Source organism: Hypanus sabinus, chromosome 6, assembly GCF_030144855.1.
Source record: "Hypanus sabinus isolate sHypSab1 chromosome 6, sHypSab1.hap1, whole genome shotgun sequence".
Taxonomy (NCBI): Eukaryota; Metazoa; Chordata; class Chondrichthyes; order Myliobatiformes; family Dasyatidae; genus Hypanus; species Hypanus sabinus.
The window spans coordinates 110,160,456-110,179,142 of record NC_082711.1 but is presented as its reverse complement, the minus strand read 5'-3'; the positions used below and the strand labels follow the sequence as shown (position 1 = coordinate 110,179,142).

Here is an 18,687-nt window from a genome sequence, read left to right as displayed (position 1 = left end):
ACAAACTGTGTCACTGCATGGTACGGAAGCTGCACTGTGGCGGACAGGAAGCTCTGCAACGGACAGTCGAAGCTGCCCAATGCATCACTGGCACCAGCCTACCCACCATCAAGGACTTTATACAGAAAGATGCCAAAAAAGGGCCAGAAACATTGTGAAGGATCCCACCCACCCTGCTCATGGACTGTTTGTCCCACTCCCTTCAGGGAGGAGGTTACACAACATCCACACCAGGACCACCAGACTCAAAAACAATTACCTTCCCCAAGCAGTAAGGCTGATCAACGCCTCCACCCACTAACCCACCTCTCCACACCCCTAACCACTACTACTGTATCATTTCCTGTCAGTCACCCTGTATACAGACACTCCTGTGCCCTGCATCACTTTATGGACATAAAATCAATCTATGCATAGAAGCTATTTCGTGTATTTCTATTTATTGTGTTTTTTTTACATTTTTGTTGTGTTCTTTATCTTATTGTGTGTAGTTTTGTGTTGCATCAAATCCAGAGTAACAATTATTTTGTTTTCCTTTACACTTGTGCACAGGAAATCACATTGAACAATGTTGAATCCAACACCTGGCCGTTCAAGTGGAGCTTCTCTGAAATTCACTGAACAATATGCAGTTGCTCAACCAGTCATAAAATGGAGAACATCAGGCAGAGATCTGCTAAACAGATTTATTCAAAGAAAGGTGTAAAATACAATACTGATAAAACGAGTTTCTATGTAAGGACACATACAAAGCCTGCCCACCATCACACTGTGGCCTCTTTCTGCAAGCTGGTAGAGAGATGGCAACACACCCAGAGAGTGGGCACAGCTCTGAGGGTAACTGACGTTCTGGATACCATCGTCCACCCAGCATAAATCAGTACAGGCAGTGAACGGGCAGCCCGAAAACAGGCAAGGCCTTTAGCTCCAGCCTGCTCAGCTGACCAAAATGTAACTGAGGTTGGAAAATACCTGCCGGGCTTTGAGGGCAGGAGGCTTTTAAAACTGTAAACTGAACACGATATGTTTTTCTTTAAACTCTCAAACCATTTTTTTTTTTATTCAGGTTAATCTCGTTTCGGGCTCAGCGCAGGCAGCAGTCCACTGATGAAAGGCTTGTTGAGTTGGGAGTCCCAGATTCATACACGTGTACGTACACACACACACGCACTGTAGTACAATATACACGTGTACGTACACACACACACGCACGCGCTGTAGTACAATATACACGTGTACGTACACACACACACGCACGCGCTGTAGTACAATATACACGTGTACGTACACACACACACACACACGCACGCGCTGTAGTACAATATACACGTGTACGTACACACACACACACGCACGCGCTGTAGTACAATATACACGTGTACGTACACACACACACACACACACACACACACGCGCTGTAGTACAATGCATCACACCCAGGTCAGAGGTGGTTATGTGATAAAATGGGTGCATTCGCTTTAGCAGTCCCGTGAACAAGGTGGAGAGGATTTAAGACCATTGCCTCTCTCACAGATTAAAAACAAAGGATTTGAACATTAAACATTGTCAAAGATCCCAAATTTCATAACATGCAATTACGTTTATTCCGTGACAACTCCTCCTTAGATTAGAAACTAGATTACAAGGAGGTACGTAACCCCATTATTTGAAATGGTTCTGTAAGACAACAGTGATGCAATCATCGTAGGCTCTCAGTCCAGGCACAGCCCACTCTGTCCATTGAAGATGGCAGGATGAATATCTGAGTGTCGGGGCAACCGTGAGATTGTTAAGTGTGCGACACACACACCTCCCAGGCGATCTCAGTCAACGACTGATCTCCTGGATCATCAGGGAGGGAAAATACAGCTAAGGCCGTTCTTTGCCGTTACACCGTCAGTGGATTCAGGATGCCGTCAAACTAGTCAAACTGCAGACGGGATACATGCAGGGTGGGAGTCCAGGGGAACTGCAAGGGCTCCAAGAATGAAAGACTGATCGGATTCAGGCAGCTGGGAAGAGAAGTCACTTGATAAAAACCTTCCAAAATATAGTCCCACCAGAGCAGGCAACACCAACAGATGGACATTTTTTACATTTATGAATCATGAGTTGACTTACTTTCCTGACAACATCAGAAGTTTAAAAGATTCTTTTTCCCTCATCTTTCCACATGAAAGCTCGGCATTATAAAACGCAAAGTCTGTGTTCACCGTTCTCGCACATTGGAGAGGCTGAATGGCTCAGATTGTTCCCACGTTAGTTAGCAAAGCTAACCCTGCACTCAAGAGTAACACACACAGAACTCAACACGTTAGGCAGCATCTATAGAGAGGAACAAATAGCCCAAGTTTCGGGCCGAGACTCTTTAACAGGGAAGTCCAGTTGAAGGGTCTCGGGTCGACAGCTTTTCCCCATCCATTGATGTTACCCAACCTGCTGAGTTCCTCCATCATTTTAATGTGTGCTACCTTCAAGATCAGCCCCAAGAGGTGAGGGTCCCAATCTTGACCTTCACAGTGATAACAAGCAGGGTGCCCTTGCCGCCAAGCTTGTGGGCCTTTTCAGAACTGAATTGCCCTGTTTTCATCCTTTGATTTGTACTTGCCATTCAGCTGAGCCAGGGAGTACGTGAAATGGAGGGTGTCGGCCATTCCCCCCCCCCCCCCGCTTGTATTCAACAAAACAAAATGGCGGGTAGGTCAGCCATGAAAATGGAACAGAACTGGCCAATTTCAGAGTAGGACAGGATCTTCTCAGTAAAAGTGACCAACGATGTTCAGCAAAACGCCAGTCATTTGGAAAACCAATCCCTCGCTGAGATTTGCCTAGCCCGAGAGGATCAGGCCGGTCCAGATCAAACAGCTATTTAAACCTGAAACACTGCAGAATGCCAGGACGCCTGCGGTGGGCTCTCAGAATGTGGGTTGGGTGCAGTACGTCACCGCTCTTCCACATGGCGACAGCCTCCTCAGTCACACACAAGAATGCCTAGATAGCAATTATATTTTTACTGGGGGAGATGAGGAGCTGTCAAAGAACTCTCTCCCCTACCCCTCCCATCAAAACATTTCAGCTTCACCCCTGCATTCTGGTGGATACTGAAGTCCAGCAGCTCCCTTAGCGATCCACACTGTCTTGGGCCACGGTCCAGACGTATCTGGATCCAACGAAACCCCGTGCATGAGAAGCTGATAGATTCAGAAGACCCAAAACGCAACCCCTCAGACCAAAAGGTGGTATGTTGCAAATCCTTTCCCCCACCCCCACCCCCCTCCCCGGTCCACCTGGCAGAGTCCAAGTGCCAGGTGCCCATTTCAATGGCTGCTGCCAATCCAGTCTTCAGTCAGATTTGTCCTTCTTCTTAGTGGTAAACGGGACCTTGCTGGCCACAGTGGAGCCCACTGTGGAGACACCTCCTGCCATCGCGGACATGCCGCCCTTCACCAGTCCCACACCAGCCGCCGGCACAGAGGTCACGGCCGTCTTGGTCGCCGACAGACCTTTCCCGCCCAGCCACACCACGCCTCCGACCGTGGCGCCGACTGCTCCCTTGGTGATGTTGTAGAGGCCGCCAGTGACCTTCCAGATCATTCCAGCTTCTGTCTTAGGGTGGTCCTTCGAAGTGTCAGGAACTGGGAAGGAGAAATCAAAGGGTCAGAGGTCACACCTCACGATGGGAAGGATGTGGAGGCTTTAGAGAGATTTACCAGGAGAGCACGTCTTAGGAGGGATGGTTGAGTGAGCCAGAGATTTCCCCTTTGCAGCGAAGGTGATGACAGATGACTTGATGAAGGTGTACAAGGTGGTAAGAGGCACAGATAGAATGGACAGCCACAGACTCTTCTCCCAGGGCTGAAATGGTTAATAGAAGAGGGCATAATTTTAAGGTGATTGGAGGAAATTATAGGAGGGCAGATGTCAGAGGCAAGTTTTTAATTTTACACAGAATGTGCTGGGTGTGTGGAACACCCTGCCAGGGGTGATGGTAGGGGCAGATACATTAAGGATATTTAAGAGACTTATGGACAATAGAAAAATGGAGGAAAGGGTTAGATTTAGCTTAGAATATAGAACACCACAGCACAGTATAAGCCCTTTGGCCACACACCGTTGTGCCAACCTTTTAACCTACTCTAAGAAACAACTAAAATCTACAAATCAGGAATGAGGGAAGGGCAGAGGAAGTAAAGGCCAGGTGATTGAAGGAACAGAGGCGGCCATTTTGTGAACTGGTTGATTCAATTGGAGCAATTCAACGTGGACACAGAGTTTGAAGCAGAATTAGTCCATTTGGCCTATCAAGTCTGCTCTACTATTTCATCCTGGCTGATTTATTATCCCTTTCCTGCCTTCTCCTTGTAACCTTTCTCATTGACTGATCAAGAACCTGTCAACCTCTGCTTTAAATACACCTGACAGCTGCCTGTGACAACGAATTCCACAGATTTACCAGCCTCTGGTTAAAGAAATTTCACTGTTCTAAATGTCCCTCAATTCTGAGGCCCTGCCCTCTGGTCCTAAACTCACCCACTATTGGAAACCTGCTTTCCACATCCACTCTGTCTAAGCCTTTCACTATTCAATAGGTTTTAATGAGATTCTCTCTCATTTTTCTAAACTCCAGTGAGTACAGGCCCAGAGCCATCTAACATTCTTCACACGTTAACCCTTTCATTCCTGGAATTATTCTCATGAATCTCCTCTGGACCTTCTGCAATGCCAGAGCTTCTGAGATGAGAAGCTGTTTATTTGGGTGTGTGGGAAGAGCAGGCGCAGGCCTGTAGAAAGAACAACTTGTGATCTGAGCCTAGAATTTGGATGACCAGGCTAAACCTGTCTGAGTTTGAAAGAACAAAGGAAGTTACTGGAGACACAAATAAGACCGTAAGATATAGGAGCAGAATTACAGAATTAGGCCATTTGGCCCATTGAGTCTATTCTGCCATTTCATCATGGCTGATCCAATTTTCCTCTCAGCCCCAATCTCCTGCCTTTCCCCCATATCCCTTCATGCCCTGACCAATCAAAAATTATCAATCTCTGCCTTAAGTATACATAAAGACTTGGCCTCCACAACTGCCTGTGGCATTGAATTGCATTCCAGATTCACTACTTACTGGATGAAGAAATTCCTCCTCACCTCTGTTCTAGAATGACACCCCCCGATCTGAGGCTGTGCCCTCTGGTCTTATTATGTGGGGGAAAAGAGTTATAAAGTAAGACCACTTGCAGCCTTGGATCAGATCCACGATTAAGCTGACACAGGTCAGTTAAGAGAAGCCTGAGCCAATGAAATCGAAAGATAACAGACTGATCTGATGAGGAAAAGGATAAGAATAGAGGGTGTTGGGAGTACGGACAGTGACAACTCTGTGGAGAGTGACCGTTGCAGATGTGGTAATCCCATATCAGAAATGTGGAGATTACAGTAAGAATGCCCAGCCAGCGTAGGCTCCAATTCCCGCACATTATAGAGAACAGAGAACACGACAGCACGGTACAAGCCCTTCAGCCCACTATGTTATGCCAAACTTTTAACCCACCTCAACATCAATATATCCCTTCCCTCCCACATAACCCTCTATTTTTCTATCATCCACGTGCCTATCTAAGATAAACGCCCTTAATGTGCCAGCACGTTCCACACATCCACCACCCTCTGTGTAACAAAACTAACTCTTACACCCCTCCTATACTTGCCTCCAATCATCTTAAAATTACTCCTCCTCGTTTAGCTATTTCTGCCCTGGGAAGAAGCCTCTGGCTGCCCACTCTATCTATGCTTCTCATCTTGCACGCCCCTATCAAGTTACCTCACATCCTCCGCTCCTACCCCAAGATCAGTCTGACCCTTTCCCCCCGATAGAACAAATGGGGGGGCTATCATCCGTGTGCCTATCTCACTCAACCTGTCCTCATAAGCATGCTCTCTATCCCAGGCAGCATCCTGGTAAATCTCTCAAAAGCTTCCACATCCTTCCTATAAGCAGACTGAACACAATACTCCAAATGCTGTCTAACCCTGGTTTTATGGAGTGCCGTTTGAATACAGAAGGTGCCATTAAACAAGCAAGTTGCAAGGAAACATTGAAGGAAATATCTCAGCCCACAGTCAGATTTAAAGCTTGACCATTTGGGAGTGGTACAGTTGATTCCAGCTCATTGGGGCAGCTGCTAATTGAGAGAATAGCTGGGATTGCCTTTGTTTGATTGGGACACGATGCCACTTCACCGGGGCAGGAGAATGCTCACTGTGGCTTCAAGCTTGGAGAAGCCACAAACTTCCGGGAATAAAAATGAAACAATTTCACTATTTCAACAAGTTAGAAACTACAAAGAATTTGAAGGTATCGACAATCGTCTGATGAAACTGAAGATTTGGAGGATGCAACTGAAGATTCTATGAAGGCAGTCCATTATTTGGACGAGGAGCTTGCACTGATTTTATGCTGGATAAATTTCTCCGTTGATAACTATTAGGAACTAGTACAGTTTCATAGTATGATAACACTATTGGTAGCGTTCTAATTTGTTTGCATCCCATTTAAATACACAATTTGTTACCTAGTTGGTCTTTTTTATACCTTTTAACTATTTCCATGAAACTTCAGCTCATTGGGGTAGCCTTAAATTGGGCCAAAATGTACTGGTCCTGATATGTCCCAATAACCCGGAATCCCCTGCACTGGGAACTGTTGCTCTGCTAACGGGTCAGTGAACATCTGGAAAGCTCCAGCAAGAAAGCTGGTGAAGCACGCGCTCAGTAAAGATCAAAAATCTTCAAAGATGAGCTTTATTTGTCTCATGTACATTGAGACATACAGTGAAGTGCACCACTTTGCGTCAACCACCAGCACAGTCCAAGGCTTGGGTTGGGGGCAGCCGACAAGTGTTGTAGCACCTCTGATGCCAACACAGCATGTCCAGAACTCACTAACCACCACCCCGAGTGTCCAGAACTCACTCACCACCAACCCGAATGTCCAGAACTCACTCACCCACATGTCCAGAACTCACTAACCACAAACCCGCATGTCCAGAACTCACTAACCACCAACCCGCATGTCCAGAACTCACTAACCACCAACCCGAATGTCCAGAACTCACTCACCACCAACCCGAATGTCCAGAACTCACTCACCACCAACCCGAATGTCCAGAACTCGCTCACCACCAACCCGAATGTCCAGAACTCACTCACCACCAACCCGAATGTCCAGAACTCACTCACCCGCATGTCCAGAACTCACTCACCCGCATGTCCAGAACTCACTAACCACAAACCCGCATGTCCAGAACTCACTAACCACCAACCCGCATGTCCAGAACTCACTAACCACCAACCCGCATGTCCAGAACTCACTCACCACCAACCCGAATGTCCAGAACTCACTCACCACCAACCCGAATGTCCAGAACTCGCTCACCACCAACCCGAATGTCCAGAACTCACTAACCACCAACCCGAATGTCCAGAACTCACTCATCCGCATGTCCAGAACTCACTAACCACCAACCCGAATGTCCAGAACTCACTAACCACCAACCCCAATGTCCAGAACTCACTAACCACCAACCCCAATGTCCAGAACTCACTAACCACCAATCCCAATGTCCAGAACTCAGTAACCACCAACATGAATGTCCAGAACTCACTCACCCACATGTCCAGAACTCACTAACCACCAACCCGAATGTCCAGAACTCGCTCACCCGCATGTTCAGAACTCACTCACCACCAACCCGAATGTCCAGAACTCGCTCACCCGCATGTCCAGAACTCACTAACCATCAACCTTCATGTCCAGAACTCACTCACCACTAACCCGAATGTCCAGAACTCACTCACCACTAACCCGAATGTCCAGAACTCACTCACCACCAACCCGAATGACCAGAACTCACTCACCACCAACCCGAATGTCCAGAACTCACTCACCACCAACCCGAATGTCCAGAACTCACTCACCACCAACCCGAATGACCAGAACTCACTCACCACCAACCCGAATGTCCAGAACTCGCTCACCACCAACCCGAATGTCCAGAACTCACTAACCACCAACCCGAATGTCCAGAACTCGCTCACCACCAACCCCAATGTCCAGAACTCACTAACCACCAATCCCAATGTCCAGAACTCAGTAACCACCAACATGAATGTCCAGAACTCACTCACCCACATGTCCAGAACTCACTAACCACCAACCTGAATGTCCAGAACTCACTCACCACCAACCCGAATGTCCAGAACTCGCTCACCCGCATGTTCAGAACTCACTCACCACCAACCCGAATGTCCAGAACTCGCTCACCCGCATGTCCAGAACTCACTAACCATCAACCTTCATGTCCAGAACTCACTAACCACTAACCCGAATGTCCAGAACTCACTCACCACCAACCCGAATGACCAGAACTCACTCACCACCAACCCGAATGTCCAGAACTCACTCACCACCAACCCGAATGTCCAGAACTCACTCACCACCAACCCGAATGTCCAGAACTCACTCACCACCAACCCGAATGTCCAGAACTCACTCACCTGCATGTCCAGAACTCACTAACCACCAACCCGAATGTCCAGAACTCGCTCACCCGCATGTCCAGAACTCACTCACCACCAACCCGAATGTCCAGAACTCGCTCACCCGCATGTCCAGAACTCACTCACCACCAACCCGAATGTCCAGAACTCACTCACCACCAACCCGAATGTCCAGAACTCACTCACCACCAACCCGAATGTCCAGAACTCACTCACCTGCATGTCCAGAACTCACTAACCACCAACCCGAATGTCCAGAACTCGCTCACCCGCATGTCCAGAACTCACTCACCACCAACCCGAATGTCCAGAACTCGCTCACCCGCATGTCCAGAACTCACTCACCACCAACCCGAATGTCCAGAACTCACTAACCACCAACCCGAATGTCCAGAACTCACTCACCACCAACCCGAATGTCCAGAACTCACTCACCACCAACCCGAATGTCCAGAACTCACTCACCACCAACCCGAATGTCCAGAACTCACTCACCACCAACCCGCATGTCCAGAACTCACTCACCACCAACCCGAATGTCCAGAACTCACTAACCACCAACCCGAATGTCCAGAACTCACTCACCACCAACCCGAATGTCCAGAACTCACTCACCACCAACCCGAATGTCCAGAACTCACTCACCACCAACCCGCATGTCCAGAACTCACTCACCACCAACCCGAATGTCCAGAACTCACTAACCACCAACCCGAATGTCCAGAACTCACTCACCACCAACCCGAATGTCCAGAACTCACTCACCACCAACCCGAATGTCCAGAACTCACTCACCACCAACCCGAATGTCCAGAACTCACTAACCACCAACCCGAATGTCCAGAACTCACTCACCACCAACCTGAATGTCCAGAACTCACTCACCACCAACCCGAATGTCCAGAACTCACTCACCACCAACCCGAATGTCCAGAACTCACTCACCACCAACCTAAATGTCCAGAACTCACTCACCCGCATGTCCAGAACTCACTCACCACCAACCCGCATGTCCAGAACTCACTAACCACCAACCCGAATGTCCAGAACTCACTCACCACCAACCCGAATGTCCAGAACTCACTCATCCGCATGTCCAGAACTCACTAACCACCAACCCGCATGTCCAGAACTCGCTCACCCGCATGTCCAGAACTCACTAACCACCAACCCGCATGTCCAGAACTCACTCACCCGCATGTCCAGAACTCACTCACCACCAACCCGCATGACCAGAACTCACTCACCACCAACCCACATGTCCAGAACTCACTCACCACCAACCCGAATGTCCAGAACTCACTCACCACCAACCCGAATGTCCAGAACTCACTCACCACCAACCCGCATGTCCAGAACTCACTCACCACCAACCCGCATGTCCAGAACTCACTAACCACCAACCCGCATGTCCAGAACTCACTAACCACCAACCCGCATGTCCAGAACTCACTAACCACCAACCCGAATGTCTTTGGAATGTGGAGGAGACCGGAGTACCTGGAGAAAAGTGCGTGTGGTCACAGGGAGAATGTACAAACTCCTTACAGACAGCGGTGGGAATCGAACACTGATTGTCGATCGATGACTGCTGCTGCAAGACGTCGGGCTAACCACCTGGATACTGCGCTGCCTGTTAACGGCTGCGGATGCCCAGCCCGAGAGGAAAATGGTGGCGGCAGAACTGTCCTGAAGGAGAGCTGCCCCCCTCCCACCCCCCAGTCCTGCCACTGGCATGAAGGGCGGAAGCAGGAGGGCGATGATGCCAAGGACCCCGAGGGCTGGAAGAGAGGCGAGTGGATGATGGAAGAGAAGAAGGGTGTCTCGGACTCAGTCAAACGAGATAGAGGAAACAGGCAGCACACTCGCACAGCGGTTAGCACAAAGCTCTTCTGGCACCACGGAACTGGGTTCAATTCCCCCCACTGTCTGTAAAGGAGTTTCTCCGTTCTCCCCACGAGCACGTGAGCTTCCCCCAGGTGTTTTCCTCCCACATTTCACAGGCAGATTGGGCACAGGCTTGTTGGGCTGTAACTCCAAATTAATTTAGAGCGCCACAGTAGCGACTCGCTCGAAGCTATTACAGCTCAGTGCACTGGAGTTCAGAGTTCAATTCCAGTGTCCTCTGTAAGGAGTCTGTACGCCCTCCTCATGGAATGACTGGGTTTTCCCTGAGTATTGTGGCTTCCTCCCACAGACCAAAGGCATATCAGTCAGTAGGTTAGTTGGTCATTGTAAATTGTCCTGTGATTAGGTTAGGGTGAAATTGGGGGTCGTTGGGCCTATTCTGTGCTGTATCCCAATCAATGGATAAATAAACTTCTGAGATGGAAAGAGTTATGCAAGAATTTAGGGACAAAGTTAAGAAGCATAACAGTCAACTCCCAACTAAAGAGTTTAGTAGCAGAGTAACCACTCTGATCTAAAATGGACTGCTTTCTTTTCATTCTAATTCTTATTTTCTTGCTTGCTGCTGTAAGTAAGTTCTTCATTGCACCTGGGCACACAAGGACTCGTGCATTGTCAATAAACATGACATTGACTGTGAACAGACTGAAGATCAATGGCTTATTTAGGGATAGAGCACTGTAACAGGATCTACCAGTCACACAAACCCACACCATCCAATGAACCTACTAACCCGGTACCACCCTGGCTTCTCATTTCACTTGTTTCCAGTCAGGCGGACTTTCTTACCTTCTGGTTCGTGCTCCAGAACGCTTTCCTCCTTCGTGCTTTGCGATGGTGATCGGTTCATCTCTGTGCCGTTCACAACCTGGAACGACAAGGAAGTGTTTCCGTGAAATCATAGGTCTGAAACCAGAGTTCTCAGCCATAAGTTGTACGAACAAATAAACGTTACCAAAACGATTCAGCAACATGAATCACGGCGCGCGGAACAAGAGAAGGCACGTAACCTATCCAGCAATGACTCCAGCACGAGGGGACAGGAGGGGAGGGGAGGGGGGTGCGAACAAAGAAATTGTCGACATTTTAGGTGGAGATACTACATCTGGGTTGATTACTTCTGCAGTCATTGAAACGTATCCAATCTTCCATTGTATTTAATCGTATTTGTCCTCAGAACAAGGGTATACCAGCTGCTCAGCCACAGTATGACAATGGAGTGCTGCACACCAGCTGTAAGATTAGGTTTCAATTCCCACTGATGCCTGTAAAGCAGCTGTACGTCCTCCTTGTGACCACATGGTTTCCACCAGGTTTCCTCACACATCCCGAAGACGCTTGGGTTAAGGTTCGTGAGTCCTGGCCGTGCTGTGTTGGCGCTGAAATTGTAGAAACACTTGCGGGCTGCCTCCAAACATCTTGGATGCATTTTATGATACGTTAAGATGTACACGTGACAAATAAAGCAAATGAAATGAAACCTTTGCCCCTTCTGTGTTCTTGACCTTACTTCTCCTCCTAATGCCACAACCCTCCAAACTCTAAGGATTTGAAATTAGTTCAAAGAAAACAAGTTTGTGCCCAACTGTTGAGCATAAATAGCATTTAATGGGCGATTTTGGACTTGACTTCCAGTGTTCACATCAGAAGAATGAGAAGAGATCTTATAGAAACATCGAATTATGAAAGGGATACATAAGATAGAGGCAGGAAAATTGTTTTCACTGGTAGGTGAGACTAGAACTGGAGGACATAGCCTCAAAATTTGGGGGGGGGGGGTAGGTTTAGGACAGATTGAGGAGAAACTGCTTTTCCCAGAGAGTGGTGAACCTGTGGAATTCTCTACCCAATGAAGCAGTGAAGGCTACCTCAGTGAATATATTTTAAACAAGGTTGGACAGATTTTCACATAGTAGGGGAATTAAGGGTTATGGAGAAAAGGCCAGTAGGTGGAGATGAGTCCATGGCCAGATCAGCCATGATCTTATTGAATGGCGGAGCAGGTTCGACGGGCCAGATGGCCTACTCCTGCTCTTACAGGTGCCCCGCCCTTTACAAAGGTAGAGTGAAACCTTTCTGAAGCCAAAATGGCGTAATGAGAAAAACCATTAATTTATATGGGAAAAATTTTTGTAAAAGCAAAAATCCTCTTTGTAATGCGAAAACAGGTTACTAATGTGGGTCTTTTGTAAAAGTGAAGTGGCATAAAGCGAACATTCATAAAGCAGGGGACACCTGTATTTCTAATGTTCTTATGACTCTGCCAATCAGGAAGGTCACTCAACTCTCCCCAACACCCTCCATGATGACATCTTATGTTGTATTAGAGTGTAAAGTGGTTATTTTTCTTCTTATTTAACTTTCCTGTGCTTGCTCATAATCAGATGTATTGTTCAGGAAGTTTTCAGTACATATAGAGTCAGAATCAGGTTTAATACGTTCTGAAATTTGATGCCTTTGTGGCAGTAATGCGTTACAATACATAACAAAAACTTTAATTACAATAAGTTTCTATAAAAGGAAAGTTAAATTAAATAAGCAGCGCTTATTTCTGCCTCAAGAACAGTGAGGTACTATTCATGGGTTCATTGTTCATTCAGAAATTTGATGGCGGAGGGGATAGAAGTATTTCCTGAATCGTTGAGTGTGTGTCTTTGAGTTCCTGACCTCCTCCTTGATGGTAGAATTGAGAAGTGGGAATGTCCTGGGTGATGGAGGTCCTTAATGATGAATGCTGTTCTTTTGAAGCAGCACATTTTGAAGATATTCTCGATGCTGGGGAGGGTGGTACCCATGATAGAACTGGCTGAGTTTACAACTTCCTACAGCTTTTCCCTCAATCCCGTGCAGACTATGTTTTTGTAGAGGGTTCTCTGCAGCAGGTACCTCACCACAGAATCTGATCATTTCATAGGCTGATCCTTATCACTGGAATGTCTAGTCTGAGCTGTCTTTTTGGAGAAGACAACCACAACTTCTCATCCTTTTCCTTCTCATTCTTTGTTCTCTCCCTTCCTTACAGTAAAATTAATTAGTTATTGAAGTACATATATATATCATATACAACCCTGAGATTCATTTTCTTGCACACATTCACAGGAAAACAAAGAAACACAAGAGAATTTATGAAAAACTATACATAAAGATTGACAAACAACCCGTGTGCAAAAGACAACAAACTGTGCTTATAAGTTGGTAATACCGAGAAGAAAGTGAGTCTGTAGATTTCACTGTGGTCTCCATTGTAGACAGGGACGGTGTGGGTTACAGCTGGATAGCTTTAGTATGGGGTGTTCAGTCCAACACATACTCTGCAGGTGGATGTGAAGCATTGTTTGCCAATAACTGTTTATCACATCTGAGCCCTGGGCTGGGAACATTTAAACCTCTTTAACCAAAAAAAAATCAACAACTGAGAATAAACACTTCAGATTCTGCAGATGTTGGAAATCCAGAGCAACACACACAGAATGCTGGAAGAACTCAGCAGGTCAGGCAGCATCTGTGGAGAGGAAAATCAACAGTTGACATTTTAGTAGAGAAATTCAGAAGAACTGAAAGGATAGAGGGCAGAAGAAGGGGAGGGAGGAGAACAAGCTGGCAGGTGTGAGGTGAGGGAGAAGATGAGTGTGTGAAGGTGGGATGAATTGAGAAGCTGGGAGGTGATAGTTGGAAGAGGTAAGGGGCTAAAGAAGAAAGAATGTGATAGGAGAGGAGAGTGGACCATGGGATAAAGGGAGTGTTACACATCAATGTCGGAACTGACAAAGATAGGTAGGCTCGAAGGGCTGAATGGCCTAATTTTGCTCCTGTATCTTGTGGTTTTATGGGATGTGCTGGCATTGGAGAGGTTCCATTCACAAGAATGATCCCAGGAATGAAAGGGTTCACGCACGAAGGGCGTTTGTTTGTTGTCTCGGTACTGTACTCGCAGGAGTTCAAAGAAACGGAGAAATTTATTTAGTCCGAGGGTGGTGAATGTGTGGAATTCACTGCTAGACAGCTGTGGAGGGAAAATGTTCAAGAGTTCCTTTGCATTATAGTCTAACTCGAAACATCCCCTGTTCCTTCAGCTTACTGCAAGTTTACAGCATCTCACGAGGACTTAGCCACCTCTTCCCCCCCTCTGGCTGGGTGGATCGGTCGTGGATCATAATGGCACTGCAGGCATCCAGTATCTGCACTCCGTTCATCATGACCTTCTGGGGCTCCAGTTACCAGTCACTTCCATTCCCCTCCCCTTTCCCACCTGTATCCCCCCTCCATCTCTGGCACTGCCAGGAGTTTGACGAAAACTAGCTGAACAACACCGTACATCCTGCCTGGGTCATCTACAACCCTTCACCTAATTCTCCAGTTTCAAAGTTCAAAGTAAACTTAATTTCAAAGTTTGTATACATCACCATATGCAACCTTGGGATTCATTTTCTTGTGGGTATTCACAGTAGGACAAAGAAATACAACAGAATTGATGAAAAGCCACACAAAAAATGGATTGACGGACAACTGAACTGAAACAAACTGAACATACAACAAACTGAAAATACAAGAAATAAATAGACAAGTAAATAAAAAATACTGAGACGTGAGTTGTAGAGTCCTTGAAAGTGAATCAGTTCGGTGTTGAGGTGAGTGAAGTTATGCACACCACTTCAGAATCCTGATGGGTAGTAACCATTCCTGAACTGGTGGTGTGGGTCCTGAGTCTCCTGTACCTTCCTCCTGATGGCAGCAGCGAGAAGACAGGATGACCTGGGTGGTGGGAGTCCTCGATGATGGGTGTTGCTTTCTTGCAATAGCCTTTTTGGGAAAAGTACTCCCCACCCCCCCACTACCCCAGTCAACTGCCACCCTTTCTTTCCTCTCCTCCGGCCACCTCTTCCGCTCACCCTAAATGGGCCCACCTCCAATGGCTGCACCCTCTGGTCTTGGACTCACCCACTATCGGAAACATCCTCCCGACATCCACTCTTTCACGGCCTGCCAACATTTCACAGGTCCCTTCACATCCTTCTAAATTCCGAGTACAGGCCCAGAGTCATCAAACGCTCCAAACACATCAACCCTTTTATTCCCAGGATAATTCTGTGAACCTCCTCCAGACCCTCTCCAATGCCAACACACCTTTTCTTAGATAAGGTGCCAAAAAAAAACCAGGTGGGCATTGGGGGTGGTGGCGGCCTGACCAGTGTCTCAGAGACAAGTGATTAAGGTCACACGAGGTGAGCGATCTCAGTGTGGACAAAGGACGTAGTTTGAATGTTGGTTCTTCAATCAGCCTGGCATCGGGGGGAAACAAAATTAGCAAAGCCTGTTTTTTTCCTCTCTGTGAGGAATTAGAACTCCAGTGAGGTGTAAAATCCCACCATGGATGAATCTTGCGTGTTGCACATTTAAGAGAGTCACACACCAGAGAACAAAGACCCAAGAGGGGAGATATACTGCTGAAACTGCACTGAATATCCCCATCACGTGCCAACACATGAGAATGTGCAGAACGCTGCTCAGCTCTGGGTAAGACCAGGTCTCTTGGTGGGGTGTGGGGAACGTTCTTGTGCCTAATGTCATCGTTACAGCTGTGCCCTGAGCAACCTCAAGGTCATCCCACATTATTCACATTTCCTCTCACCTTTCACACTGAACACCTGCTACATCTTAAATTAAAATCACCAGCCTCCCTATTCCACTTAACGAACATTAACGGGCACTAACGATCCATCCGAGGGAGGAAGACATGCTGCTAGCTGCAGGAGTTTGTGGAGAATTGGCATGTCACCAAAGACACTTGCAAGTTTCTCCAGATGTAGCTTGGAGAGCATTCTAACTGATTGCATCACCATCTGGTGTGGAGGGGCCACTGTACAGGATCGGCAGAAGCTGCAGAAACTTTTAAACTCAGCCAGCTCCTTCATAAGCACTAGCCTCCCTAGTACTGAGGGCACCTTCAAAAGGAGATGAGGCAGAATCCTTCATGAAGGACCCTATCACCCAGTGCCCTCTTCTCATTACTACCATCAGGAAGGAGCCTGAGGACACACACTCAACGTTTCAGGAACAGTTCCATCAGAATGGACAATGAAGCCAGGAACACCATATGGCTATACTTCCTCTCTATTTAAAAAAAGATTATACATCTCAATCAGAAGCACATCTGTGTATTTACACACACATACAGATGCCCTTCTGCCAACTACTGTTATAAAGTGTGGCTCTTTGAGGTACTGTCAGCTTGAACCAGTCTGGCAATTCTCCTCTGACCTCTCTCAGTAACAAGGCATCTTTGCCCAAAGGAAGTTTCCTTTGTTTCTTGCACCATTGTTGGGTGTGTGAAAACTCCAAGGTATAAGTCAGCCATGATGAAATGATGGAGCGGACTTAATGGGCTGAAGGGCCTAATTCTGCTGCTGAGATCAGCAGGTTCTCAGATACGCATGTCTGCTACCAACAAACATCCCACAGTGAAAGTCAACTAGATCACATTTCACCTCCGTTCTCGTGTTTGGTCTGAACAACAACCTCCTGACCATGTCTGCATGCTTTCATGCACTGAGTTGCTGCCACACGATTGGCTGGTTGGATATTGGCATTAACAAGCAGGTGTACCTAATGAGAGGAGGGGGAAGATTTTTTTAAAATGGTAAATTATGGTACATTTTATGGACTGCTCCATACTGCTACCTCAATACATCAGATTTCACAATATATGATAATAAATCCATTTCTGACGATTCCATACACTATTAGGTCAACTGGGCAAGTCACCATAGCCTGAATCACATAGGATGGGGTTTTACATGACAGGTGACGACACGTCCACTTAAACTGGACTAAACAGGCACACATACAGTATACAACCGCACATATATGGCTCCTCTGTGGAAAGAGGCAGGAGCTCCAAGTTTCTGGGGATGCACATCATGGGCAATGTCATCTGGCACTTCAATGCCACCTCCAAAGTCGTGCGGGTTAGTAAGTTGATTGGCCACGTGGGTGTAATAGAGCGCTGCGGGCTCTCTGGCCGGTTATCGTGCTGTATCTCTAAATAAAATGCATCAGCTTGAATAGCAGAGTAGACTTGAATGGCAGAATTCTGAAAAACAGCCGCCTAGGCCCTGACCTCTGCTATGGATCGAAGAGCCCGTTCCAGGCTGTGTTTCTATAAAATAAAAATAACCTACAACATAAAAACAAATAGTTTCTCCCCACAATTCCTTTGACCCATTATGAACAGGAAACCCTGTTTTCAATAGCTATTGACTCTTCCCGTTGCCATCATTCGTTCAGGCGGGTCATTATGGATTTATAGCACATTTGTAACCCCCCCACCCATTCCTCAATAAACCACCCCCCCCCCACCTTTAAAACTCCACCATGGACAGTTCTAAGCCCGGCTGTGAAAGGTGGCGAGTTGGACATGGGGCTAGCAACCCATATCCCGCGAATACCCAGTGCTACAGTAACGCGAACACCAGCTCCAAAGATCTCACCCTGGGAGAGGAGGAAAGCACCAAGAAGATGGGTTACACCTGAGGACAAGGTGAAAGACTGGTTCCAGGACACAGGGCTCTGGCGAGCTACTGTCGGCGGTCTAGGCCTCAGTAGGAGTGATGGGTTTGCCATTATACACACACAGACCAGACCAGGTAGGAGTGACCCACTTCCTCCCTGAAGGCATTAGTGAACTCGACAGCTTAGTAGTTTCATGGTTATCTTTACTGTAAAACACTGGACAACAATTTTGTTCCTAAACACTTCTGGGTGTATCTTACAGATTTCGAGCTGATCGTGAAAATCACCATGAAATTTTCCCCTTCACCAACTCTTTTTTTATGTCTATATTTGTTATTTCAATTCAAAATTCAAGTCAATTAAACTGGTGCCCGCAATGCAAGCTGAAAAGTTTTCCATCCTGCCCTGGTGTGCCTGGGCATGCTTAGGCAGGGCAGATGCTGTAAGGTTGGACAGGTTTTTAGAAAAACTTAGTTTCCACTAAGGATTTTGATATGTGAGACAGATGCTTCCCAGAATAGCTGATGCCAAGATTAAGGACTGAATTTTTATTGGTCCAGAAATCAAACAGGTCATCAATGACAGGCAATTCAAAGAACTTCTGGTGGGAATGTAGAAAATTGCATGGAAGGCATTCAAGGATGTTGTTGAAAACTTTCTTGGCAACTGCAGAGCAACAAATTATGTGCAGCTTCAAGCATACGAAACCATGAAGT

The 18,687-nt window shown here is 47.0% G+C and overlaps 1 protein-coding gene across 1 annotated transcript in view; it reads right to left on the bottom strand.

Moving 5' to 3' along the window:
• Nucleotides 1-672: 672 nt before the first annotated feature.
• zgc:153675 (uncharacterized protein LOC768179 homolog) overlaps nt 673-18,687 on the bottom strand; it is a 37,740-nt gene continuing 19,725 nt past the window's right edge. The window contains exons 2-3 of the mRNA XM_059972725.1: nt 11,252-11,330; nt 673-3,635 (exon numbers count right to left, since the gene is read on the bottom strand). Of these exons, the coding sequence (XP_059828708.1) occupies nt 3,343-3,635; nt 11,252-11,330 (372 nt within the window). The 3' untranslated portion in view covers nt 673-3,342. The remainder of the gene's footprint in view (nt 3,636-11,251; nt 11,331-18,687) is intronic.